The sequence below is a fragment of the Leuresthes tenuis genome, unplaced genomic scaffold (assembly GCF_036924035.1).
Source record: "Leuresthes tenuis unplaced genomic scaffold, fLeuTen1.0.hap1 SCAF_7, whole genome shotgun sequence".
In the NCBI taxonomy this organism is placed as follows: Eukaryota; Metazoa; Chordata; class Actinopteri; order Atheriniformes; family Atherinopsidae; genus Leuresthes; species Leuresthes tenuis.
Window position 1 is genome coordinate 15,817,927 of NW_027325361.1, and position 25,444 is coordinate 15,843,370.

Genomic DNA, 25,444 nt, shown 5'->3' on the forward strand with positions numbered 1-25,444 from the left:
ACAGTTATAAGCTGGGGAGGGCCGTGCCACAGGCAGGCTGTTGTTTGCAGCCAGGAAGCTTATAGTTTCTGTCAAACTGGTGCTGATCTCTGATCTGGTAGGTCACAATTATGTGCCCCCTTCGATTTCTCCTTTATCCCTTGCTGCTGCCATCCTCCCCTCTAAACCCCCTCTGGTGTCCTAAGCAGCACTTAATTGTGAGGGGCTGAGCCAGGGTAAGGAGTAATCAGATGAGAACAGAGGCAGGAGGAATCACGTGGCTACACATTCGCTAACGGGGGATTAATAATACTGGCTTCTTGATTGAACTTCAGCTGCTCTCCAAGGCAAATTGGAGGTGGAACCAGCAGGGACAAAAACAAGGGAGGAAAAGAAAAGAAAAGAAAAGATAAGAAAGGGTTGCAAAGACCGAGGACGATAAGGGCTTCTCAGATAAGAGCAGAGAACAGACAGAGATGAGGAGAGAACAGGGAAATAGAGAAAGGGAGTGAGAGCAGTGAGAGGGAGTGGGAGGAAGAAAAAGCGAGGATAGGAGGCAGCGCAGTGCAGTGCGGGAGGGGGGGAGAGGGATGTAGAGACAGGAAGCCTCTACTGCTACTGTGCCAGTGAGACGCAGGCAGACAGAGAGGAAAGATGGAGGGAGAGGGGCCCATGCCATCTCCAAGATCGGCCCTATGAGGGGGTGAGAGGCTCACGGAGCACAACAAGGGAGAGGACAGTGGGGGGAGAAGCCGAAGCTGAGGGAACAAGGCAGGGCGATAAAATCAGAAACAGGCTTCGGCAGAAAAAAGGGAGTGGGTGGGACCTGAGCTGTGGAGGGAAAAAACTGAAAAAAAGTTTTGAAGACAGAGTAGGAGAAGGAGAGGGAAGGGGAAAAGAGACTAAAAATCAGAGTGGATTAAGCCTATGTTAATGGAAAAGGTAGGAGGAGATTCATGGAAGAAGAGGAGGAAGCTCTGTGTGTCTCAGGAGTCCTCCTGTTCCTCTTCTGCATCTTCTTCATTCTCTGAGGCTGCTGGACATCATCCATCACTATGTTCTCTGACAGTGGGGCTACAGCGCCTGGGGAGCAGAAAAGCTTCAAGCCCCACACCCCTCACTTCATCCCATGGCTGCGCAATAGTCTGAAGGCTAACCACAGCAGTGGTGACCTGGGACTCAATGGACCGTACAAATCCAACTCAGAAGCCCGCAACAACCTGACCCCACTGGAGAGAGCCAAAGGGATTGGTTTCTTCTCCATTCAGGGAAAGGACCGTGCAAAGAAGGGTGACCTTCGGTGTAATGGCATGGGGATGCTGCCAGTGGTGCTGAGGGGGCATCACATCTTGCCAGGGAGTCTGGGGAAGCAGAGGGAGGACTGTCCTGCCAGGTGGAATCAGACTAAAGAGCTGGACACAAACTCCAATGCACAGCTCAGCCAAGGGGATGGGCTGCAAGGCCTGAATGACAGTTCTTCCACTGCCCAGGATAATCACAAAGTTGTAAAGAACAACATCACAAGCCTGCATCAGTCGCAGAATGATGGGACTTGCACCTCAGTCAGGAAATACGGACCTCTTGTGGGGCCCCCTCCTACTCCTACTTCTGTGCTGCGCACTGAGGAGCCAGACTGCAAGGTACCTGTTGTGGTGGTAATGGAGGACAAGAAGGGGAAGGTGTGGGACTACAGCAGCCACACTACCAACCGCCAGAGAGACCTCCATTCATCCAGCTGGCTGAGCTCAGACACTCAGGGACTCATAGAGAGGCAGCATGGATTCAGCTCTGGCTTCAACTACATCAATAAGCACAGCAGGAACTCGCAGAGTCAGAGAGACCTTACAGCTCTGAGGGAACCACCTGTGGAGGGCTTCAACGGGCCTCTGAACGGACTCATCTTCTCCACTCAGGTTCCTCACAGAGGCCTAGGGTTTACCACAACTGTACGAGGCCAGAGGAAACCCAGACCAAACTCGGAGCGTATCGCAATCCTGGGTGAGAACCAGACATGGATACAAGACAGACCAAACAGTGGACGGGAGTCACAGAAGAAGGAAGCAGACTGCAGCAGAAAGGTGGTCCGAAACCAGATTAAACGAGTGGTGGACAACCTTGAGCAGGTTCTCAGGGCTCTGCGGGACGTCCAGCAGGAAATGAAAGAGGTAACGGTTCAGATTTTTTTGTTAAATTTGCAGAGATAGAACAAGACAAAAGCTGTTCGATTTCAAATAAAGTCACATCACCATTTTGAAATCAGTTTCAAATAAGGAGAGAGGTTACTGCATCCACATTAATTTGGAATTTCTTCTTATGCAGAAAATGCTAAAGCTTGTGCTGAAAAACCTTGATGTCTTTTTCAGTTACAGATAACAAGCTAGACTACAAATGCATATCCTCAGCAGAATTAGGCATTAGTTAAAAAGTCAGCAGCAGGGTTGCATCAATTTAAAATAATTTGCTGTTTGTGTTTCTCCAGTTCTCCATTGTCATTTTTCCCCATGCATGAAGACATTCACGGCACTTGCGCTCAAGTTGTGCGTACACTTTCATAGAGGTGAATGAGACAATAGTTATGCCCCATTTGCCTGATGCATTCAGAGGCTGGTGAAATGATGCTATGATATTAGAAAAAAGCCTTTCTCTCTGCACATCTCTCTCTGTATTTCCTCCTCTAACATCCTCTCTCATCTCTTCCTCCATCTCTTTCTCCCCTCTGGTGGACAGCTGCTGCTCCGGGCACAGCTGGATGGCGTCCGACGCTTTTTATAATCCATTTATGCCTTCGTATCTCTGCCTCGTATTCTGCCTTATCCAGTAAAACTGACACGCAAATCTTGCCTCTTGGCATCCGATCTAAATCTGCAGGGTCATGGCTAAACCCGAGGTAGTAACCTCACCATCCTGACTCTGAGGTTTTTGTGTGACAGTATTAATGTAACATTGATGGCGACACAAATAAAAGAGAGGGGAAGAAGGAGGTGCTACAAGCAGACAAAATAATAGAAAAACCTACAATTTCGCACATCAAAGGCAGATAAGGCATCACAGAAGTCACATATTTATTTTAAAGCCTCATTTATCATTCTGTTGCATGAGTATCAGCCCTCCATTTTAACTAATAATCTACCACTGTTGTAGAAAGGAGAGCGAGTGAGCCTTTAAAACATTTAAACAAAGCCTATACAAATATTACAGCAACACTAAAGAGCTCTCTCTCATACAGGAGGAAAAAACATTACAAAAGCAAGATCCCTCATAAATATGACAGTGATATTGTGCTGAGGCATTTCAAAAGATCAAAAACTGCGCTATGACTCATAACTTCAAGGGAAGCAACAACCGAGCCAAGCTTAAACAGTTAAATGAAACTTTAAGGATTGAGCTGAACAATGAATATCTCATCAAGCAGCTCGTGTGTGAAGCTGAAACATTATTTTTTAATAAAACACCCTTGAGTGCAGTGGATGAAGTCCTCTGCTCTTTTATCTCCTCTGATTCCTGACATTAACAAGCAACACCTGCTCAGAGTCACTTGATGTGCATGCAGTACTTCAAAGTATTGTGATATGCCTCAATCAAAGGAGCTACAGCATTGAAAACCCAGAGAGATAAATCAGGTCATCGTTTGACATCAGCAAAGATGCTGTTGTGCACAGAGGACAAAACTCATCCGGCACGGGCAGAGGATTTATCTGTGCACATAGAGCAGGTGGCGAGGTAGGTCAAACATTTTCCCCAGCGTAATTTTCTCCAATCTCTCCAGTCTCTGTCATCATACAGACAGAGGCTGGAGAGATTGTGTGAGCATGTCGACGACACGACCATGTCTTTGTGTTAAGCATTTAAAAGTATATGTGTGCTGAGCCTTTACACACTCTCTGCACTCATTTTGTATCTAGACATGTATGCCTGCATTTGATATATTATGTAGTGTACTTTACTATCCAGAAAGATTCATTGCAGTATATGTAGATGGGAGGCCTGACTAAATTTAGCCTACATATTTCCGTAATAGTAATCTCATTCTGTCTTGGCTGATTTAAACTTGCTTGCATTGTGTGACACACTTAGAGATGTGAAAGCCCACTGAAATAATTACCCCCAACTTTGAATATTTCTTTAACCATACAGAAGCTGCAGCACTACATTTAGTTGAGTATGTTATCAATCATTTTGGTGGAAGTGTCTCAAATTATAATAAAACTCCTGGTTCAAAAGGTTCAAGCTGCCGATGATATAAATGCAATGTAGTGCGTCAAAATTTTGCAGCGGAGGGTTGGTTTGACCTTTTTTCTCTTTCCCCTCCAGTCCTGTCACTTCTGAGCTGCTGGATGTTCTCAGTGCAAAGGGGAGAAATGGCTAATTAACTCTTAGGATGATCAAGTGGAAACCGAGTTGTTCTGAACTGTTTCTGTCCAGCTGCTCAGTTGTAAGAAGCTGTTCTCTGCTTCATAAAAAATTCTGGTTGGTTGGTCAAAACTTTTTCAGATTGTAGCCAACATTTTCACTATTTTATAGTACTTAACTGAATAAAAGATTAATGGGAATTTATAAGTCCCTTCGATATCAGGGTCACTGAAATCAGCATGTAAGACGTGGTTTAAACTAAGGGGGTTCAAAACCGAAGCAAAGGAGGATGTGATATCCTGGCTTCAAGTTCTTGTGGTGATCAAGTCAAAATGCAGCTCACGGCATCACTCATCAAACATTCTCTGGCTTGTCACAAAGGCTTGGGGTAAATTACTAAAATCTCCAAGCTTAGTAGCTCTAATGAGATCAATAAGTCATGATCTGTTTTCACAGGGTCATTACAGGTCCATGTTGTAGGAAAACCGATCCTCATATGTAAAAACAGTGGAGTGCCCTGTTCTCGATCCAGTTCCTCTCTTTTCCTTCACCAGTACACTCAACATGATCTCATGGTAATGCATATAAACAGCAGGCCACTTTGGTTACTTTTCGCATGTCATTTACACTCATTTCAAGCGATTGGAATGTTTTTAAGCTGTTGAAATAACACGCCAAATGATTTGGTTTAGGGATAAAACACCAGGCTATGTAGCGTGAAATGACACACAAAAGTACAAAAACAAGCCCTAATAACACGCATCACGACATGCCATGCAATAATCATGCCCTTATTTGAGACCAAGCAAGCATACTGAACAAAGCTGCATATCCAACTCTCAAAGACTCCCAAAAATTCCTACATTCATTTAACAGTATTTCTATCTAATTTACCAGAGTGTTGCTCTTCTAGCTGAGAGTACTGTGACAGGATCATCTGTGAAGACCTTAATTATTTTAATTAAAACTGAACTCATCTGCTGTCAGCTTGCATCTTATCAAATTTTGCTTTGATTCTGTTTCGTGTGTAAAGTATTTTCAGCCAGAAAAAAAAAAAATATATATATTGGTCATTACTCCCTGAAGCAAAGATTAGCATCACTGTTATGTGGAGAGAGGTTGTATCTCTGAGGCATTGGCTTAATCTGAGGACCTAATGACTCCACCTGGAGTCTTTTCCATTTTCCAAAATGGAAAAGCTCATTTTTGCTTATTTGTCAAATTTGCTGAAATTGACACCACGCCCCTGCTAAGACAATCTGAACATTTCAGGTTCCCCCCGTACCTCTGAAGAGATTTGTAAGAATCCACTTAGCCAGAGTGAAAACAGTCAGTCAGTTCCGTGGTGTTCATCACTCCATTTTCCACAGTTGCTGCAGTCTGTAGCCTGCAGATGCTTATTCTGCAGGAAGTGGCTTTGAAGGAAGAGCTGAGGCACAGCAGAGAGGGAGGGGGAGGGGCCTGAAAGTTGTATTTAGTCAAATGTTGGAATGAAGTCTACCTCCGTTTCTCACTTCTGCTTTCCACAATCAATTGGTTATCAAAAGTGCAGCAGGTCTACAGTAAGAACAACTTTGTGTTGTCAAATTTGTGGAAATAAATGGTACTGAAACTATATTTTTCATCCTCAAAGTTCAGTGTGAAGTGTGAAAGTTGAACTTTTTGAAAAATGTTTGATTATTTTTGTAGGTATAATCATTCCCTTAAGCACTTTTATCTGACTGCATTCATCAATCATTCTGTGTGTGTGTTCTTTTTAGGTAGTGCACCAGATCGACTATCTAACTTCCTCCATTGATCTGAATGAGGAGGATCAGCAGACGACTGGAGGAGAAAGTGCCAAGCCTCCTAGCAACAGCAGCTACAGTTCAGGTTCCAGTTCCAGCGAGGTGACTGTGGGTAACACCCATCAGAGGCCTTCAGAAGCTGAAAACCAGCAGGGGACTGTGGACTCTTATGGCACCCTCAGGAAAGATCATCACAGCAGGAGCCGGTCACCACAGAATGCACAGCTTTGTCCGATTACCTCCGGGTTTTTGTCAGAGAGAAATCGGACCCTCCATTTAACTTATGGCCCTTCGTCCCCTCCCAAGAAGGGGGGGCTGCTGCCATACACAAATAGCCTCCTCTCATCTAATCCACCCCAGCTTCAAAACTTTACCTCCCATGATCATACTCTATCCCCCCAAAGAAGCCTCCCTACTCGGCCTCCCACTCCTGGTCTTTCTCCGCTAACAATAAACCTTCATCACCCCAGCAGCTCTGGCTCTCAGCCTCATTCCCCTGTGGCGTCCTCCTCCATCAGAATCAGCCCTGTCCCCCCTTCCTCCCCGTTGTCTCCGAAGCCTTATCCACCCCCTGCCCTCAGCCCTTCTGTCATCATAGAGACCAAAGTTGGGTCATGTCAGACCCCACATAGCGACCTCCCATCTGCTGATTCACTTTCTCCATCACTGACCCACCCTCTGTCTGCCAGCTGCCCACCCACCGACTCAGACACTCAAACAGTATCCATTGCTGACACAGAACGACGAGCATCCTCAGCAGGACCTTTACATGTGTGCAGCGACTCTTCAAACCCATCTAAAGCATCTACAACACAAGGCCGCAGAGGTCGAAAGCCTCCACCTTACCCCCATAACCGACTCTCTGAGCCCACAAAGAAAGTCAAGGAGCCCCGCAAAACTCCTCCGTACCCTGAGAAAAGAAGGCTGCTCTCAACCACAGTGTGAGACAATGCAGCAGGAGGGTGAGGCTGATCGAACAGAGCCATATTCACAGCACCAGCCACATGCCTGCAAGAGTGGGGAGTGATTTAAGGCTCGCCAAGCTGAGCTGAGACCAAGTTTCCAAGGTGACGGGATGCAGACGCAACTTGGGGTGAGTAAGTCAGGAGTGTCGGATTGATTCTGGGGACATTATTTTCTCTCTCAAATCTCCTGGGTACATACACTGAACATACACAGGGTATAATGGCATCTGTCTGGATTACTGCTTTGGTAACAAGAGCCTCTATACAGATGTTCACTTAGCACCCCGGCTCTCTGACTCCCACGGACTATGCATTTAGAGGGCAAAGGAGAAAGCCTTTTTAGACATAAATCAGAGGGAAACTGTAATAACTCCAACATGGTTGGAGAAACTAAGAAGTGATTACTTTATTGCACTTGAGCCCATGCATTCAGACACATCCACTCACATGTTGCTTGCGGTGGGTAATTGCCATCAGGAGTCATGACTGTATGATGAGAATGCAGTGCAGCTCAGACTGCCTTGGCTCAGTGGTGTGAAAATCACATAAAAGTGAGGAGAGGTTAGAGATCTGTGAAAGATCATAAGACAAGAAAAGGTCGTATAATGGGAGAAACTTGGCAAGGCCACGGCAGAATATAATAGGCATAACTGCTCTGACCTGACTGGGTCACTAGTCCAGAGTCAGGGTGCATGTCAGGGGAGACAGGGGGCAGCTGGCCATGCGTTGTACCCTTCACCCAGCCCCTGTTGTGCAATCCCATCTCCTTTGCTGCCTCTGGCTTGACCGACCTGGCCACAATCTCCATCTGTTCTCCTCTAAATGTCAGGAAATGCAAAGAGAGGGAAATATAAGGCAGGTGTGTTAGGGAAGAAAAAGAGTATATCAGACACTGGAACGGCAACCCGATTGATTACATGAATGCAGCTCAGAAAATCAATGGCTGATTCATTTGGGTCATCTGGTGTTGGTATCTTTTTTTTAGGATTTTTTTTTTATATAGAATAAAAATAATAAAGCTGCTGTTATATTACATTTTCTCTTGTTGTTAAGAAATTCAATGAACGTGGCCAACAAACATTTGATTTATTTCTTTAACTTTTATCAAATTTTCAGCTGTTTCCAAAGATACGTTTCAGAGAAAAAAGAAAAGACTGAAACAAGAGTGAGTGATGTTATAGTCTGGGACTATTTTCAGACAGGAACTGATTCATATAAAGTGCTCTATGTGTGTTTCGAGCCCCAGGATGTCGAAACGCGTATAAAGCACAGCAAATATATATCAATGGACTTCTAATACATCAGAACTCAGAATTTCCAATGGTGGACTAAATAAAGACAAAGAAAACACAATTAAAAGTTACATTTTGCATGTGGCTACTTGGAAAAGGCTTCTCAGACATGTCGAGGACTTTAATGCCACACCTTTAAATGGCTGCTTGCTCAGTAAATGCTAAATCTTTCTTCCTATCACTCTTAATCTGATAAAGCAGCAGATAAAGTAACTTTTGAGTCTTTTGGATAGGTGAGCTACACATCTGTTGACATGCGGTTGTTCTTCTTGAAAAGCAATAAAGCAAACCTGGTGGCAGCCATGTCTTTTTTCCTACTTGCACATTGAATATACAGAGATTGACCGTTATGTATCTCTACCTTTTTATCACATCTTGCTCCAGTGTGATAATATTAGACTGATGGGAATGGTTGTCATTTTTGCAGGTATTTGATGAATGAGGAGATAAGTGGACAAAGTGAAGATATAATAATAATGCACATTCTAAAGATATTCTAAAGTTTTGACATAAACTAAAGCAGATAGATAAACAGGGGATATTTTCATCAGGCCTCCAGCTAACTATCACTGCTTGTAATGGGAAAAATAATGGAAATCAAGTGGGTATAACAACATTTGATCCAACAGATAATGAAAGTAGTGATATGTATTCAGAATTTGGATAAAGCAAACCGATAGGGCTATTGTGCTACAGAGACTTCCAATTCCATGGAACAAACGACTTGAAAGAATGTGTCAAAACTTTGTTGACAAGGCCACAAAACTGGAAATCACAGCCACAGCTTTGCTTTAAAGATGCTTTGACCACAAAAAGTAGCAAGTGTTTCGCACAGCATGTCAGGATCTTATGGAAAGTCAGCCCAGCTTAAGTGCTGGTGCTTATAAGATTGAAATTCAGGAGTTCATAGTCACAGTTACAAAAAAGTTTCAGTTTGGACATTCAGCTCTTGCACCAAACAAGTTGACACCAATTTGAGGACAATCTAGATTACTGATTTCCTCTTGGCTTAACATAAAATGAATAAATCCCGCCTGACTTTATATCTCTGTAAGCCTTCAAAGATCAGCACAGCATACATTCCCATATGTGCCTCTGGATTTAGTAGATCCTCCATGCAAAGCTTTCCTCCCTCAGAAATTAAGAAGAAACAATGAAGGCTCTCTATCTCTTGGAAACGTTTATTTGAGAACAATAAATGTTAATTGACTATACTTGCGGAATAAATTTTGAAGCTAATTTTTCCATTCTAATAAAAAGTGTTATGAAATCTCAGTTGTAGGCTTTGAAACAGGCTTCTCTCTATGCTACTTATAAACCACGCTCATATTAGGAATGCGCTAGACGTGCCTCTGAAATTATTGTTACTTTGGGCAGATAAGATGGGGCATTAAAATGCTATCCACCCTGTTCACGGTGGCCCAGCTCAGGGAGCATTCGGAATATTTAATGCCATAACACTGGCACTGAAATTCCTTCTCTTTTCATGTGTACACGTTGACAAGGCTTTGAGAGGTTCAGTCAGATCATGACTGATGTAACCAGACAAAATAACAGAGCGATCTCCATGACGGTGCCAGTATGTCTTTATTGAAACACCCATCACATTCCATCATGAATCAGAACAATCAACAGGTAGAAAAAGAAAGCATGTACAAAATAAGTAACATTATGCACGTTTTCTCTATGGCGCATCAGACTCTGGATGTGTTCATTTCCTCTGTTGCAAGTAGTTCTTCGATTCCAGAGGATCGCCTCGAGACAGATGAGAGACACCAAACCCACACCAGACTAAACGAGGTACCCATATCCCAAGTAATGCAACCGTAGAATCATATCAGCAAAATCCTCAAATCTGAATTCAATCTTTGGACATTTGTGCTGTTAGAGGGCTGGATCACTGTTGGGAAGATAAAGCAGCCACACTCGTAACATAAAAGAGCAGGCGGGGCAGAGAAGGGAGGGGGACAAGTGATAATGAAGCACTTCTGAAATCTGCACCGTATTCTCACTGATCCTCATATGTGGCACTGAAAGATGAAAGGAGAGGGTTCAGGAGGGCCTCGGTAATATGTGCTGGAATCTCTTTGTCTTCTGAACTATCAGCCAAATGTCTCTGCATGCCTTTCATTTCAGTATTTCAGGTTTAACAATGTAACTCACCGAAAAAAAAGCTGAAACTGTACAAAAAGATTTATGTGTCTAATTACAAATATCAAGATTATTCTTTATTCAAATTGAAAATGAAAAAGTACACTGAAATCCTCTTTGCATCGTGTTAGGAAGCTGCTTTCTGCTCTTTTACAAATACAGCTTCTGGCAAAAAAAATACAAGCACAAAACAACAACTTATTACAAGAGGAACCAAACGGTGAATTTTTTTTTTTTTTGGGGGGGGGGGATCAAATGTGGCGCTTACAGTTATCTGGAGCAGATGTAGATAAACAGAGAGCGATGGAGACAGACACAGAGGCCCTTCTTTCAACAGCAGCTCAGATCTGAGTGAGACTGAAGAATTTCTACTTGTTTATGTGAGATGATGTTGGGGATTACTCAGTTTCCTCTCAGGATTACACGAGAGGGATAAATCCCCCACTAGTCTTAATGTGCCATCATCTATACTGGGCAAACCCCTGAACACTAATCCTCTATACAGTCATATACATGCCCACTGGATCAGAATTATTTTCTATAAAGCCCGAGAAACAGCTAGAGAAACACTTTATCTTATGGCAAAATTTTACCTAGGATAGAAATCTGGAAACTCAACAGATGCTTTGCTGCCCCCCCCCCCCTTTTTTTTTATCCCAAGCAGAATAAATCAGATAATTACTGTATTGACACACAATGTGTTCTCAAGCTAATATCAGTATCATTCTACTTCAGTTTTTGCTTGTCGCTCTGGAGGAAATCCATCCTTCATTGACAGCGCAGTTCATAAAGTTGAGGCGACTGGTCCAAGCAAAGTCTGACTTCTGACCATTTACAGCTCAAGATGTTGTGTGTGTCCAATCAAAGCAATTTTGGAGAGTTGAGCGTTGAACTTTCCGCCGTTATGGGTCACTAGAAGTCAGAAAGGAAGGAGAATTACCGTCACAGAAAATGTAGCAACGGCAAACACGAACAGATGGCGTTAGTAGATGAGACCTGTAGATGCTGATGTTCTCCATCTGGAGGTGCTGGCAAACAAAGCACACCGCCCTTATTTCAGTGACTGCTGGAATTAGCTCTACAACCCTTTCAAGAAGCGAGCGCAATAGCGGCCACTGCAGCCGTGATGCCTGCAGGCCATGTGTGCTGCGGCAGCAACTGTCACAAAACCTGAGTCAGAGCGTTGTAAACACAACTTCCCAGATAACGGTGTCCCTGACCAAAAGTGTTCACGATTAGATGCTAAATGTGGCAATGAGGCCATAGAACTAGATGCTGACACTACTTCTGCATTAATTATGTTTCCTGCATCACGTTTGTTCCATTTATGCTTATCTAGACGTTTATAGTAGTCCTGTTTCATGGTTTTGTTACATGGTGACCCTCCTGTGCTGGTTTTATGAACTACCACTATACTTTACAGTCTTCCCTCTTCCAGTATAACGTGTAGCACGATTGGACTGTTTAGCTCCTGTTGGTTCGGATTGGAAGGTGGGATTCCCTGCTTGGACCATTTTTCTTATTTCACAACTTTACCATCTTTTCAAATAATTTTCTTTGTGATAAATACATAAATAAAAACATTCAGCTGACTTCCGTTTTGCTTGAAATCTGACATCTGGAAGGAATGTCCACCTGACAGCCAGGTATCCACCCAAATGTAAGCTTGTCTTTCTTTCAAGAACAATGTTTTTCAGCCATATTAAGATGTCTTACAACGATAATCGTCCGACACTTGTTTGCCTGGTCATGAAAGCAAGAAGTGAAGGGCTTTACCTGAGCTAGCATGCATCCATCTATGTGACACATCCATACATCAATTATACGCTCCCACTTGTTGGTTATAGAGATAATTCCAGCTGCCACTGAGACAAGGGCGGTGTGCTTTGTTTGCTAGTCCATGTCACAAAGCAAACACAGAGAGACAAACAACAATGCACTCTCAAACAATTTAGCATCATCAACGGACCTAAAAGGCGAGGCTTATCTTCAGTTAATTTATTATCTTCAGGTAAGAGATGTGATTCGTCTGCCTGTATTTGTATTATAGTATTAATCAGCGTGAACATGCAGGTTTAGTTACTTTCCTTTCTTATAGGTGGGGCTGTTAGGTCAAACAGACCTCAAGAGCTCCCTCTTGTGGAGGCTAAGTATGAACAAAAAAAAAAACGTGTTTCAAGCTAGTTAATCAAAAATCTCTTCACAAACTGTACTACAGTCTGTTAAGCAGTCCATCCCTAGAAATCATGGCTGCAGGATTTTTCCCGGTGACAGGATTATCCTTAAATCTGTCATCGTTGCTGAGTTCCGAGTCTGTAAGCCTCTGTGCTGTGGAGTCTAATCTGCTGAAAACGACAGCTGAAGTAAATTGCTGGTTGGGGCGACTTGTCAAATCCTGCTAATCACAGTCTGGAACTGAAGCCACGATGGGGATTTGTGCAGAAGCCGAAGAACAACAAATAATACTACAGGGACAAATGAAAGCCCACTCACAGCTGGAGCATATGCTTCGGAGGGAAATTAGAAGGGAACTTACGATGTGATAATGGGGAGGGGGGGGGGGGGGGGGCAGGCACAGGAAGACTGATGCAACAAGCAGAGGGAGTTCATCACTTGGAGACACAATCAAGTTCTCACCTGTTGATTCGTTTATGATAAATTCCTCCGGCTTCAAAGGCACGTCACCCTGTCCTCCTGTCGCTGCCTGCGACTACAGATGCAGCCGTGATGAAGAGGAGGAGGGGGAGGGAAAAACAGAATAATAAAACAGCATGAGAGGCGGCGTAAAAAATTACATTTTTGCAACAGACGGCCCAGGAAAGCAGGAGGATGTGACGGCAAGGTCAAGGAGATGTTGCTCTGCGTGGGGGGGGGGGGGTGGCGGCAGGTGTGTGCTTTTCTGTATGCAAGGTTATTTCGGTCCCGTCATTTAGTGAAGTTGTTTTCTGTGGGTTTCTGTTGTTTGCTTGCAGGGCACAGAGCCAGAGCAGGAGGAGGAAACATGTGCTCTCACTAATGACGTGAGTGTCACGACTGTCCTTGCTGGGGGAAGGAGGCGTGTCAAGCTGTGCTTCGCTGCAGACGACCACATCAGATACGGCAAAGTGACTGAGCTCAGACAGAGTCCGGACATTAACCTTCCACCGAACATTACGTGCAAAAAATACACGATTCTGAGTTCAACTCCAAGAAAGAATAAAGTTTTCATAACTCTCGGCTTACGTTTGTTTCGCAGCATCCCTTATTGTGTGCTGAGGTGGAGTTTAAATGTGAAACATATCCAGTAAATTTGGTAAAAGCACTTATGGAACCGATACATGCTGTTGGGTTTTTTCTTTTTTTTGATGGCTGCTTACATCGAAGGCATTTCAATGTAAGCAGTAAAACACTGTCTGAATCCATCTTGAAAAAAGTGAGAAGTTGTTGATATTTCATCATTGTAAAAAGAAATCAGACGAAACTTTTCAGACATTTTACTTTACAGTTGTAACGTTACAACATAAAGTAAAAGGGTTTGGACCCTTCAGATGGTTTTTGTATCAACAAACTCGCAAAGGAACCAAGGGTTACCTGTAATATTAGCTAATGTTGATGTTCATCATGAGCATCAACAGCATCATTAAGGGATTGATGAACACAGATTTATACGAGAGTTTTGCTCGGAACATACAAGTCATTCTACTGAAAAATGGTTAAAAAGGAATAAAGGCAATGTTTTGAAATGGTCAAGTCAAAGTCCTGAGATGTTGTGGCAGGATCTGAAGCGAGCTGATCCTTGACTGAGCTGAAGAAAGATGACTAAACTTCCTGAAAGCTGGTGTGTAGAACTGCTATTCAAAACAATTTGTTGAGTCCATTTTTGCTACTTACAGTTATGTGATACTGGACAAATAATTTTCCTTAAAAATAACAGTTGAATCAGTTTTTTTGAGTTATCTGTGCCTCCTTTTAGGACTTTAAAGTCCGATATTGATCAAGGTCACATTCATGCAGGTTCACAAACCGTTTGGTAAGTGATTGGTATTAATCATGAGGGTCAATCCTTTTTTTCATTTCTCTAAATCTCAAAGAAAAATGTCTGAAGTAACCTGATGGAGTGCACGAATGGTTAAAAGAATTACAGCGTTGTTAACTTGCTTTTAGCTGACACGCTTACCCTCAGTGAAGAGGACCACGGTGCCCTTAAATGCTAAACTAATCTTTGTTTTTGGGTTTCATCACAGGAGGCAGAAATCAAAGCTTAGACAGAGAGAAGCTCTCTTTTAAAATCTTATGCCAGCCTTGTGGTCAGCTGCAGAATAGGAAAGGTCTGCCTCGAGTTTCATCCCTGAGTCTGACGTGTGCACCGCGGTGCTGACGGTGCTCGGGGGGGAACGCTTCATTATTTACAGGCTACGCAAAAAAAAAAAAAAAAAAAATGTTCAACAGGATTTTGCCTTGATTTTCTGACATTTGTGCTGATGCTCGGGAAGGTAAAGCTTTTATCTCGGCATTAACAGGCTGCATGAGACAGCGAAGAAATATCAAGCAGAAATTCTTTACTACAGTTTGTCAGTTTGACTCAGCCTGAGAGGGTTGTGATGTGTGCTACGCTGGCGCAATGTGACCACCGCAAAATTACAATCCTGACATCTAGGAATGAAAGCCTATTATTCCTTTATGATAAGATACACATTTTTGGCTTATCTTATTGGGAGAGGCCTGCATCGAAATTAGAAAGAAGGATAAGAACAAATGTATGAGGTTCACGTCGATCAAACTACAGTGTATGAAGCCATTTTAATTCCTGCATTAGATGGCCGGATGCCATCATTGATTTTTATCATATTTGACTCAGCAGACGACAAAAAAAAATAAATAAAAAAATCCATCAATTAGCTCATCTTAGTTTTCAGCTGGTGGCCATCGCTGCTGAGGACCAGGATCTGCTGACAACTCCAACACACATATTCATATAAACAGGCCAGCTTAAAGCTAAATTAATGGCGTCTCTTTATACTTACATATGCGTTGGCGTATTCAATTACGGCTCCCTTCAGAAGAACTTCGAACTGAGTGAAAAACAGGTATGATTTCCCCTGAGGCCTGGCAGAAATGAAAAAGATGAAATCAGCATTTAGCCACTGCATTCATTCACTTATTGAGCCACAATTTTAAAGATTCTCTTCGCTTCGCGTTTTCTGCTCCTGTTACAACTGACTAACATCAATAGGGCGACTCAGCGGAGACACAGATGGGACACGTTTCCGATGACAACATCAGGGTCACTGAGCTGAAGAGGAGTGCCACAGACAGCTTGGTAACTTAAGAGTGTGGCAGGTTTTACTTATGTTGGGAGGACCCACATCTGCTTACACAGTCACACTGTGGGAAAGTCTACTCCTTACGGGGGGAAAATTCAAATGTCGATTCAAGCGTGTGCCTCACCTCCACACAGAGCAAGAAAGCTGTCTGTCTTCAGCCAGGCCCAGACTCATCAGCCATTGCTGTTTTGAAACAGAAGAATATTTTTAGCATTAAACATGCTGGGATCAATAATCAATAAAATGATGCAGGAGCCGCACAGCGAGACACTCACCTCATTGGTTCCCCCTTGTGAGGCATAAGTGAATGAGCACCCATACGTCCCCTAACACAAGACGGAGGGACACGGTGCACAGTTAGAGCAGCTTATCATGATAATCATTGATCACAAGTTAATTAATCTGATCGGTTTTCTGTTAAATGGGCATTACTGAACTTGAAGTAAAATGCCAGATTGTTGCTTGTTTCTAGTAGACCGTGTGTCAGGGTTGAGTTTATTGTTGAGAATAAATTCAATGACCACAAAAAAACATACAAGGTTAACTATATTCACTGCATTAATAACCCTTAAATACCAGGTATTTGTGTGTTACAGCATGCGAAATTAAAAACCACAACTTTAGATTTTGTAGTTCCTGTATAAAGAAAATACAGGAACTCAATGCAACAAATTCAGTACGACTTCCAACACTGACATTCGAATCTTCTACTTTTTAATGTTATGATGACAGACTCCATCCTCCCCGACACAGCAGATAGAGACGCTACACAACGTTCAGGACAGGTGTTTTGCTTTGCTTTGCTTTGTTAGCTTGAAGGGGCTGTGTTGCTCTACTTTTCTCTTAAAAATATGCCAACACATTCACTGTTATTGTTTCTTTCAGAATAATAAGCAAAGGGGTGATTTAATTAGGTTATCTAATTTAATATCTGTCTAAATTATTCATTTTAAGTCCTAAATTAGAAACAAAAAACACTGCCCTGAATTTATGTATACAGAGTTTATTTTACACGAGACACTTGTCATATCTGGAAGCATTTCAAAGTAGCACAGAAACAGAACCGCAATGAATGCTATTAATGATAGCATTGAGTTTCCTGCTCAATGTCTGCTGTTTAAAAAAAAAAAGAAAGAGAGGGGAAAGAAATTGATTTATTTGCCAATTTTAAATACAAATTAAAGAAACCTGAGTACAAAGCAATTATCTATTGGAAAATAACAATAAGTAAGCGGCTGCAGTTTTCTTTGTGTAAAATTTAATTCAAATTTATTAATTCAGAAAGCAGTCCAGTCATTAAAAGTCTCATCCAATCAATGGAGCCATCGTGGCGTCCGATCAGGGACGTGTCAGCCTTTCACAGGTTGTGTCGTCATCAGAGTGCGACTACATTTGACCAACGGAATGTAGTTTTTATTAACGAATGTTGTTTGAATTTCGAGAATTTGGCACGTTTTCATGGTAAAGACACGGTTCTTTAAAAGACTAAAAAATAATTCCATTAAATACTACTGCCATCTCTCTAACTGCGGATGAAACGAAAATGAAAGCGAGAGATACACAGAAAATTCACCTTCATTCAAAGTTACCGAGGACAGAAAACGTTTTCATTGTGCACAGCCGTGGTTTTTCATCCCCGTGGTATACGAGTTGCTGTTGAACTCGTGAACCAGCTGTGTCACATAGAGAATAATGAATTAAGCGACTTACAATATTCTCAGTGAAAGTATGCACCACTCCTCCCGGTTTCACGTTGAACTCCACTGTCTTCGTCTGGTCAGGTGAAGCTTCAACCAGGGCACCTGCTGAAATCAGCACGCAGAAAAACTGAAAGGCCATTTTAACAACACAGACGTTCTTCTGGTAAGCCATTTTTCCTTCGCTGGTGTGTGGTGGTGTTTCGCTCTGAGTGGCAGCCTGAGTAACTAGGTGTCCCGTCGACGGAGAATGTCGTCAAACACTACGTCACATACCAAACCTACGAAAAATTATACAAAAATACCGAGGAAAAAATGCCGTAAAAGGTTAAACAAGATATTTTAACTCCTATTTAGTGTCTTTTAAAACTCGACTTCTGTAAATATCGAGACGTTCTTTTTAACTCTGACATTTCTGGCCACACGGTGTCGCCCTTTTCAACTAATTTCAAGCGTTCAAAGAGCATGACTACAGTTAAATGAAATCTTTAAATGTGTATGTGTGCTCCAGCAAAAGTTACTTACTTTTTCGGAACTGAGGTTTTACGTTATAATGAATAATATTATGTATTTATGTAATTATAAGGTGGTCAGGCTTTATTGCACACAAATTAGCTCCAAACTACAGAAATTTGATTAATGGTATTCAAATTCAATTTCAGCATAAATTAATAATTATATTGTAAGTGACAATTAAATATTAATGGCAGTGCTCCTGAAGCACTTAAGATTTCAATAAATACTTTTAACATCTGCGTTTTTGGTAAAACAATTTAGAAATGCATTGCACTGGTCTATAAAGTGCCCTAATAATATGCATTGTTGTCTCTGTATCAAGATTTTAGGGTTAAATGTTGACTGTAAGTAAAACATTTACAAAATTCCTCAGTAAACTAGCACGACTGCCAAGAAACATGTCACTTTTTTCTGTAACAAGCTGCGTTTGTGTACATACCCATCTTTCCAATAGTATTTGTATTAGAGGAGACGCCAGCTTTCTCCTGTCTGCCACTGCAAGTCTGCATGTATGTGTGTTTTTATGTCTCCATAAAGCATCTTCCATGTGAGGCGTGATGGATGAACGTGTTTTGGTATGAGAGGAGACCTCCTAACATTGTCTGACACTTATGTGCAAAACCCATAAAGCAACATGAGCATTTAGAATGATAGTCAGACCCAAAACGACTGGAGGGTTTCAGCTGGACAGCCTGTCAAACATCTGTTGTCTGTTCTCTTCACCATCTGCTTCATCACCTCCTCCTCATCATCATCTGCACACTCCCTGTCCAATTCCACGTCCCTGCCCAAAAATAATATGATAAAGGAATAAATAAGAGAAATAAGAAACCAGAAGTAAGAGTGTTTTGATATTTACACAGCAGCTTCAGAAAGAAAATTATCTGCTGTATTTTCTCTCAAACAGGGAAAGTTGTTGAATTTAATGTAAATTCTGACCTGTAAATGGTCAGACTGACACACTCTTGAAGCATCAGATCCATGGCTGTGTTGCAGGGAAGAAAAATATTAGTAACAGTGGTAATTTCCCCTCTGCCAGCACAAACAGCTTCCAGTCTTTGCTGTAGACAAACACATTTTTCAAAAGTAAATACCGGCCGCAGACACGGAAACAGAACATTTGCAGTAAGTCGGCCCCAGTTCATTCCACCATTGATGCAAGTTCATTTAGTAATGGTCAACAATACAGGAAAAGTCAACACTTCAGAGTGATGGAGTGTATATTTGTGTTTAAATAGAAGTTTTAAACAGCAGCCATAAAACAGGTACACCTCTGTGATGGGAAAAACAACTTAAAAATCTGCTCCTTTCAGCTGAAAATTACGACCAGTGGAAGATCCCTCTTCACATGAATAACATTTCACACCTTTGGTTAATAATATTGTTATGAATGCATTTATTGCATTGATGTGTGAGGTCATATCTATCTAAATGTGTTGGATAAACTCAGATGGATGTTCAGGTGTGAAACAATGCTGATCTTTTCATTATTAGTGTTGATTTAACGTCTTAAAAGACTGACAGGTTGTTTCTACTTTGTTCTTTTGAATATCGGTAATTACCACGCCACCTGTTTGTTTGACGAATCATACGATTTATATCTGTCTGAATTTCCTGAAGTCTGTTGGAGAGGCGGAGCAAAGGATGAACCCTCAAAGGCCCATGTTACATTCGTCAGAACTGTCAAACACAGGAGGATGCTCAAGGAGACCAAAAAGTGACCAAAAATAAGGTTGTGAAGCTTTAATGCACGTGTGTAATATTGATTCAGTGAAACGCCAGAAGAAAGAGGCATCAAACAATGGAAATGTTGTATGTTTTATTTATCTGAAGAGAGATCATCCTAAACAGAGGTCCTTCATGGGTCTCTGCACTCCAGCCTGCTGGCTCTCACACTTGTTGACTTGGAGTCTGAGACAGTCAGTCCTTTGGGCTCAGCCTCACAGACGGTCAACCCATGATAAGAATGGCTCACTCGAGGAGCTGCTGATGTCACTTGTTTGCAGTTGACTTTTCTTGGCCGTCTGTGGATCTGTGGAATTTCTCTTCTCCTCGCCATTTCCAGCAGGGGCGGCCGGCAGCTCTGCCCATCCTGCACGCTCTGCAGGCTGCCCTGAGCAAACAGTCCCTGGTGTGTTGGAGGGGGGGCTCTGCCCTGACCCTCCATCATGCTCAGATTCACAGCAGTGGCTCACCTCTGTGGGGCTCTCTGGCCAAAGATGGCATCAGGCTCCAACAGAGAGGCCATTTTTGGTAAGCTGGATAAGGGAGTGAAGTGGATTCGACTCTGTGTTATGTGAACACATCTTTTGCATCAATATCTTTATGTCAGCAGCAGCAGCTTCAAAAACTGTCTAAAACCTCCACCTGATTGCCCTGCAAAGTTTAAAAATAGGAAATGGAGATGATCTCATGAATACAAACTCTCACCATGACCATGTGAGGAGGTGGAGAAGTCAGTGACTGACTGTGACCTGATGTTGCCATAAGACAAATTAATTCCAGCTCCCACCTGCCTGCATGTTCATCTCATAAGAATCCTGATTATTTATTAAGGTTTAAAGCTTCTGAAATCTTCCAATTGCCACAAAAATGCCTCTGTTGGAGGACAAAATATCCCTTCACTTGTTTAGTTTTAAAGGACTTGTAGGTTTACTCTGCTGTAGTTGAAGAGCTGGTCGACAAAAAGGGAATATAACAAAACACCATTATGACCTCCTGCTACGTTAACAATCACAGGGGTATACTGCAGTGCAGTTTGGGATGGAAAACGGCACCATTAAAAAGAAGCAAAAAGGAAAAGTTGTTTCCATACACAATATAAATAAAGCGAGACATTTCCAGAAGACTCGCATGGAGCTACTGCCAGGTGAATAAATGTTTTTCCAATCATTCACCTGCTGTAATCCATCATGGCAAGCATGCAAAACAGTCTGTTGGTGCGATGTGGTGTTTGTTTTTCTGCCATTTCTGAGACATAAGCGTGCAAAGTGGTATAAATACAGGTATGTCTCTGTGGTGTGTCAATCAAAAAGCATCAAAGAAATGAGCCACCCCACACTGAAATGCTCCTCAGCTTGTGTACTTTTAATGGGAACAGCGTGATTTTATGTTGTTGAAAATGATCCCAACCAAAATGATCCCATCGGGAGTTTTGCTTTAAGAAATTCAAATAACCTCTGTTATAAAATCTAATAAAAACCCAAAGCAGCTCTCAACAGTCCAAAGCCCCTTTCAGTGTTTAAAATACTTTTTAATTTGTACAGTCACATCATAAGAAATTCAAGCGTAAGACAATTAGTTTTTTTCACATTATGAAAGCATCCACACGCTGTTTACTTCGACACATATCTGTTTATCAGTTTTCATTATTAGAATACCTAAAGATTACTAATAATTACAGGGGAGAGGATGTAAGCACGGCCGTTTACTCTATAGTAAACACCAACTCAGCCGTACCGACTAACAGAGTAAATTAAAACAGCACACACACACACACACACAGACAGATAACAGGACAGCTTGCATTGCTTAAAAATCTACAAAATATTATTTGTTGTCATAAATAAGAACATTTCATGTTATAGACTGGCTGTAGCGACAGCATATTATATTGCATAAATACAAAGAATAGTTTGAGTGACGAGTAGCAGCTGTACATTAAGACCAACGAGAGGCTATTAAGTCATCATTTCTGTCTTCAGCAGGTCAGTTCCTGTAAAACAGAGTAAACGTGAACAATGGTATCCAATATTTTGTACTTCTGATGCCAGTAATTAAGGAATAATAAAACGGTGTGTCCTTACACAACAATCCTGCAGTTCCTTGCCTGGACGTAGCCTCCCGTGTACCTGATGTCGCATCTCACCTCATTGTTGGAGAAATCGGACTCCTGGACCAGCTGAGATGGGTTCACTGTCACCTGCAAAACAGTTGACTCAGTTTGAATGAAAACATGCTGCAGATATGAATCCTCAAATGTGATTACTTATTTGTTTTAATCTTATCCTAATAGTGAATCGGCTCTACAATCCCACCTTGAGGATGTAGTTTCCAGGTGGCACATCGGTGATGTCGATCCACTGGCAGTCAATGTTGGCGTGATACGTATCATAGCAACCAGGACCAAGCCCCTAAAAACAACCCAAACTCGTCTTAGTTATGTTTGGGCTTAATCTATATTTGCTGTACATGAATAGTATTCTACAAGTAATACAGCCCAGCCATAATTATAAATGAATGAGAGTAAACTGACTTGCGTGTGAGCAGTACACGCATAGCGTCGTCGTACTCCTGGGTCACATGATGTGTCCTCCAGACAGAAACTAGCTTTGTGTCCCTCAGCAACCTTCTGTCCAGTGGAGATTTCCAGCAAGTCGTAGTTACTGAAGGCCTCCATACTGTGGTAATGCCTGAGAGGATGGATGGATGAATGGAAAGATAGATGGACAGAGTCAGAAAGGAGAGCTTTCCTGAAAACTGTTCTGTTTCTGCTGTCGTTTTCAGCGCACACTAAATCTCCAGCCACTTTTAAACCCCTTTTTTAAAAAGTCTTTCTTGTTGTTTCTTCTTGTTTATTTGATCAAACTCTGCTTATCTACATCTCTACCTATATATAGGTATATGTAATTATTCCTTTTTGTGAAGCACTTTGTCAAACGTGTTTTTTTTAAAAAAAAAAAAAGATCCACAAAAAGTTTTATTCGTTGCTGTTTAATAGAAACTTTTCTTAATGGAATTATGGAAACGGGAATTGGAGGTAACATCTAAATATTCAAAACTCTAGTTTTCAATAATCAACTTAAGTTAAAGACCTGTTTTACCGTTTCAGCTGATAGGTATAACCCTATTTATGTTCATATGTGGCGGTTCTAGCTGAACTCACTGGTGACAGCTGTGCCACTCCCACTCATGTCTGGGTTTCATTGGGAGGAAGTCTGCAGTTCCCTGGTTCTTCACTCGCTGTGGGAACCGCAGCAGAACTCTGTAGTCGAGGTCACTCACACTCGGATGATATGCAGACCTGAAGGAACAGGAAACGTGAGGGTAGCCAACATTACATCCACCACTGAGCTGGAAGTGACTTGTACCACCTCATCTTTACAAGACGCTGCCCTCCAAACGTACACTTCACTGCACATTAAACTCATTTCCTGCTTACTGGCCAGTTTCCGGTCTTTCTTTGGTAGTTTTAACTTTCTGTAACCGTTTAGCTTTCATTTGAGGGTTTATTGGGCTTGGCAAAGTGTCTGCTCAGATCAGAGGAGAGAATCTCTGGAAGTTGCCAAATTTGAATCCAGTCTCTCTGTAACTGAGCTGCATCCAAGTGGGATGAAGGCCAACACACATCCTAACACTGTAGCCTCAAATTAATCTTAATGATTACCTTTGCTATTTTTTCATGTACACATTAGCCCCGATGATGTCTGTGAATCAGATGTGCACGTTTAACTAATTGTGATTTGTTACCATATGCACCAGCAAAATGTCACTAAAAGACTAAGTCAATGTTAGAGCAAACATGTCTGACATTATTTGCAGATAAAAGTAAATTAAAGCAGTGCACCTGGACAGGCAGTTCTCCTCAGCAGCGCAGCGAAGAGCATACATCTGCACTCTCTGTATGTATGAAGCGGCTTGGATGTAGTATGGGTCAGGTATCAGGTCTGGGAGACCTGCAGATTAAAAAAGAGTTGCCTGTTGCTTCAAACATAATGACTACAGTATCAACAGTGGCACAAGTGATTTTATTAGCACATTAATTATCAACATAATCATTATCAAACTTGTTCATTTCCATAATATAATAACAGGTTTTTCATGTTAAAACATAACAGCACATGTGATTTTATGTTTTACTCGTGTTTGATATTGCATAACATATTGCACCCATTGCAGCAGAATAATGAATGAAACACTGGATACTATCAATACTTTAAGAAGGAATTTCTCCACCACTGCTAGTTAAAAACTAATCATTCTGATGGAGTTCAAATCTGCCATTTAATTCTACTGACAAAATTCTACTGTGCTAGTCTGTGCTCTTTGCTCGTCTCACCGTTGTGGAAGAACCTGGTGCCATACCCTGTTCCCGATGGAGGGTGCGCCAGTCTGTTTCTGCGGTCTGGTGGGTAAACATTATAGAAAACTGAATTCCTGTGATGGATACTGTGCGGATCTTGAGGATCACTCGTCTCTGTTGCATCCGTCCTTCCACGTGGAAAATGTATTTCCACAGCGTTGCTTGACAGCGCTGTGGGAGAATCATTTGACTCGAGAGAGACTGTGGTCAGCGGGCGCGCTCTTTGGACGCTGTGCGCACCCCGAGCGTTTTCTGAGGTGGTCTGCTGAGGGACTCGACGCGAGTTCTCAACGTCCTGAGCAGGAGTGACCAATACAGATGTGACCGGTGAATCGGAGCTCTCTGGTGCTACCCTGTCCAGACTCATGTGCGTGAAGTCCTGCGCTCCTACTGTCTCACTTGTCTGTTGTGCACCAGCGTCATCTCCAAGTGTAGTCCGGCCTCCTCGAGGGACTCCGCTGCCGGAGAACTCCTGAATCGCTCTGCTGTTTGAGGGTGGCTGGTTTGAACGATGTCCCGAAACACGTCTGGCTGTTTCAAGACGCGGTGAGGGCTGACTTTGCGCGCCAGGCCGCCCCGAAGCGAGCAGGTAGTGACCTGCGTCAGCACCAAGAACCGACATATTCATTTGACTGTGGTCGTTTTGTTCAGAGTGATCTGTGGCTGCGCCTTCGATACTGACAGACCTGGTTCTGGTGGATCTGAGCGCAACAGGCGAGTCGACTTGATTAAAACCGTTTTTTGTTGTCAATAACAGCTGGGTGCGTCTCCTATTCTGCGCAGGTAAACGATACTGAGTCCCAGTGCTCAATAAACTGTACACCTGTCCATTATTCTCCCACTGAATCCGGTGTCTCCATGGTTCAACGCGTGCGCGTAAATGATTCTGACCAGTACCGCAGGACACAAAGACATATAGGCAAATTAATACAAACCCAAAATTCTCCATGGCTCACTAGGAGTCTGTCTCTAACTGAAGAGCTTCAGGACTGACACATAAGCGACGAACATTTGAGTTAGACTCATGTGGTGAAGTGGTGATGCGATTACATTTGACTTCGTCACGCAGCATCACCCGCAGGAGGGCTTGGTTTGGAATAATTTTAGCAGTTGTAATGTGAGCTAAAATTGCCTTTATTAACAAATGCTCAAGGTGCACTCACTCCAGAGTGTGTGGGTTTCACGGCTTCAGTGCTTCCAAGTTGATTTGCTTAGTTAAAAAATGCTGTTAACTAACTATCTCGAGATGAGAAACATGATACCTTAACTTAACATTAACTTACCCCAGCTGTCTACACTGAATTTCACGATACTCTCTCAAA

General features: G+C 42.4%; 3 protein-coding genes across 4 annotated transcripts; 1 reads left to right on the forward strand and 2 right to left on the reverse strand.

The window, feature by feature from the left end:
- The first annotated feature begins 562 nt into the window (after nucleotides 1-562).
- LOC140311916 (uncharacterized) lies at nucleotides 563-13,830 on the forward strand. 2 transcript variants are annotated; one of them, XM_072389514.1, is made up of 3 exons: nucleotides 563-2,144; nucleotides 6,090-7,209; nucleotides 13,497-13,830. In XM_072389514.1, the coding sequence occupies exons 1-2, from the start codon at nucleotides 1,035-1,037 to the stop codon at nucleotides 7,059-7,061; spliced, it is 2,082 nt and encodes a 693-aa protein (XP_072245615.1). In that variant the 5' UTR covers nucleotides 563-1,034; the 3' UTR covers nucleotides 7,062-7,209; nucleotides 13,497-13,830. The 2 variants fall into 2 exon arrangements, with proteins under 2 accessions (XP_072245615.1, XP_072245616.1); XM_072389515.1 differs by lacking the exon at nucleotides 13,497-13,830 and adding an exon at nucleotides 12,623-13,087.
- On the reverse strand, nucleotides 9,942-17,782 carry mydgf (myeloid-derived growth factor). The gene is made up of 6 exons (XM_072389516.1): nucleotides 17,538-17,782; nucleotides 16,103-16,153; nucleotides 15,952-16,010; nucleotides 15,528-15,609; nucleotides 13,162-13,234; nucleotides 9,942-11,436 (listed from the first exon to the last, which is right to left on the reverse strand). Exons 1-6 carry the CDS (start codon nucleotides 17,697-17,699, stop codon nucleotides 11,357-11,359), a joined length of 507 nt encoding a protein of 168 aa, XP_072245617.1. The 5' UTR covers nucleotides 17,700-17,782; the 3' UTR covers nucleotides 9,942-11,356.
- Nucleotides 17,783-21,538: 3,756 nt separating this feature from the next.
- loxl5a (lysyl oxidase-like 5a) lies at nucleotides 21,539-25,135 on the reverse strand. The gene is made up of 7 exons (XM_072388690.1): nucleotides 24,099-25,135; nucleotides 23,607-23,715; nucleotides 22,926-23,063; nucleotides 22,296-22,452; nucleotides 22,078-22,173; nucleotides 21,847-21,962; nucleotides 21,539-21,755 (listed from the first exon to the last, which is right to left on the reverse strand). Exons 1-7 carry the CDS (start codon nucleotides 25,069-25,071, stop codon nucleotides 21,749-21,751), a joined length of 1,596 nt encoding a protein of 531 aa, XP_072244791.1. The 5' UTR covers nucleotides 25,072-25,135; the 3' UTR covers nucleotides 21,539-21,748.
- Between the last annotated feature and the right edge of the window lie 309 nt (nucleotides 25,136-25,444).

Excerpts from the sequence above, each read along its gene's own strand:
- mydgf (XM_072389516.1), bottom strand. The coding sequence starts at position 17,699 with ATGGCTTACCAGAAGAACGTCTGTGTTGTTAAAATGGCCTTTCAGTTT. Across the intron at positions 16,011-16,102 it reads CACAAGGGGGAACCAATGAG|CAATGGCTGATGAGTCTGGG; the intron begins GTGAGTGTCTCG and ends GTTTCAAAACAG. Across the intron at positions 13,235-15,527 it reads TTGAATACGCCAACGCATAT|TCGCAGGCAGCGACAGGAGG; the intron begins GTAAGTATAAAG and ends CTGCATCTGTAG.
- loxl5a (XM_072388690.1), bottom strand. The coding sequence starts at position 25,071 with ATGGAGAATTTTGGGTTTGTATTAATTTGCCTATATGTCTTTGTGTCC. Across the intron at positions 22,174-22,295 it reads CGTGTACTGCTCACACGCAA|GGGCTTGGTCCTGGTTGCTA; the intron begins GTCAGTTTACTC and ends GGTTGTTTTTAG. Across the intron at positions 21,963-22,077 it reads CTGGAAACTACATCCTCAAG|GTGACAGTGAACCCATCTCA; the intron begins GTGGGATTGTAG and ends ACTGTTTTGCAG.
- LOC140311916 (XM_072389514.1), top strand. The coding sequence starts at position 1,035 with ATGTTCTCTGACAGTGGGGCTACAGCGCCTGGGGAGCAGAAAAGCTTC. Across the intron at positions 2,145-6,089 it reads TCCAGCAGGAAATGAAAGAG|GTAGTGCACCAGATCGACTA; the intron begins GTAACGGTTCAG and ends TGTTCTTTTTAG.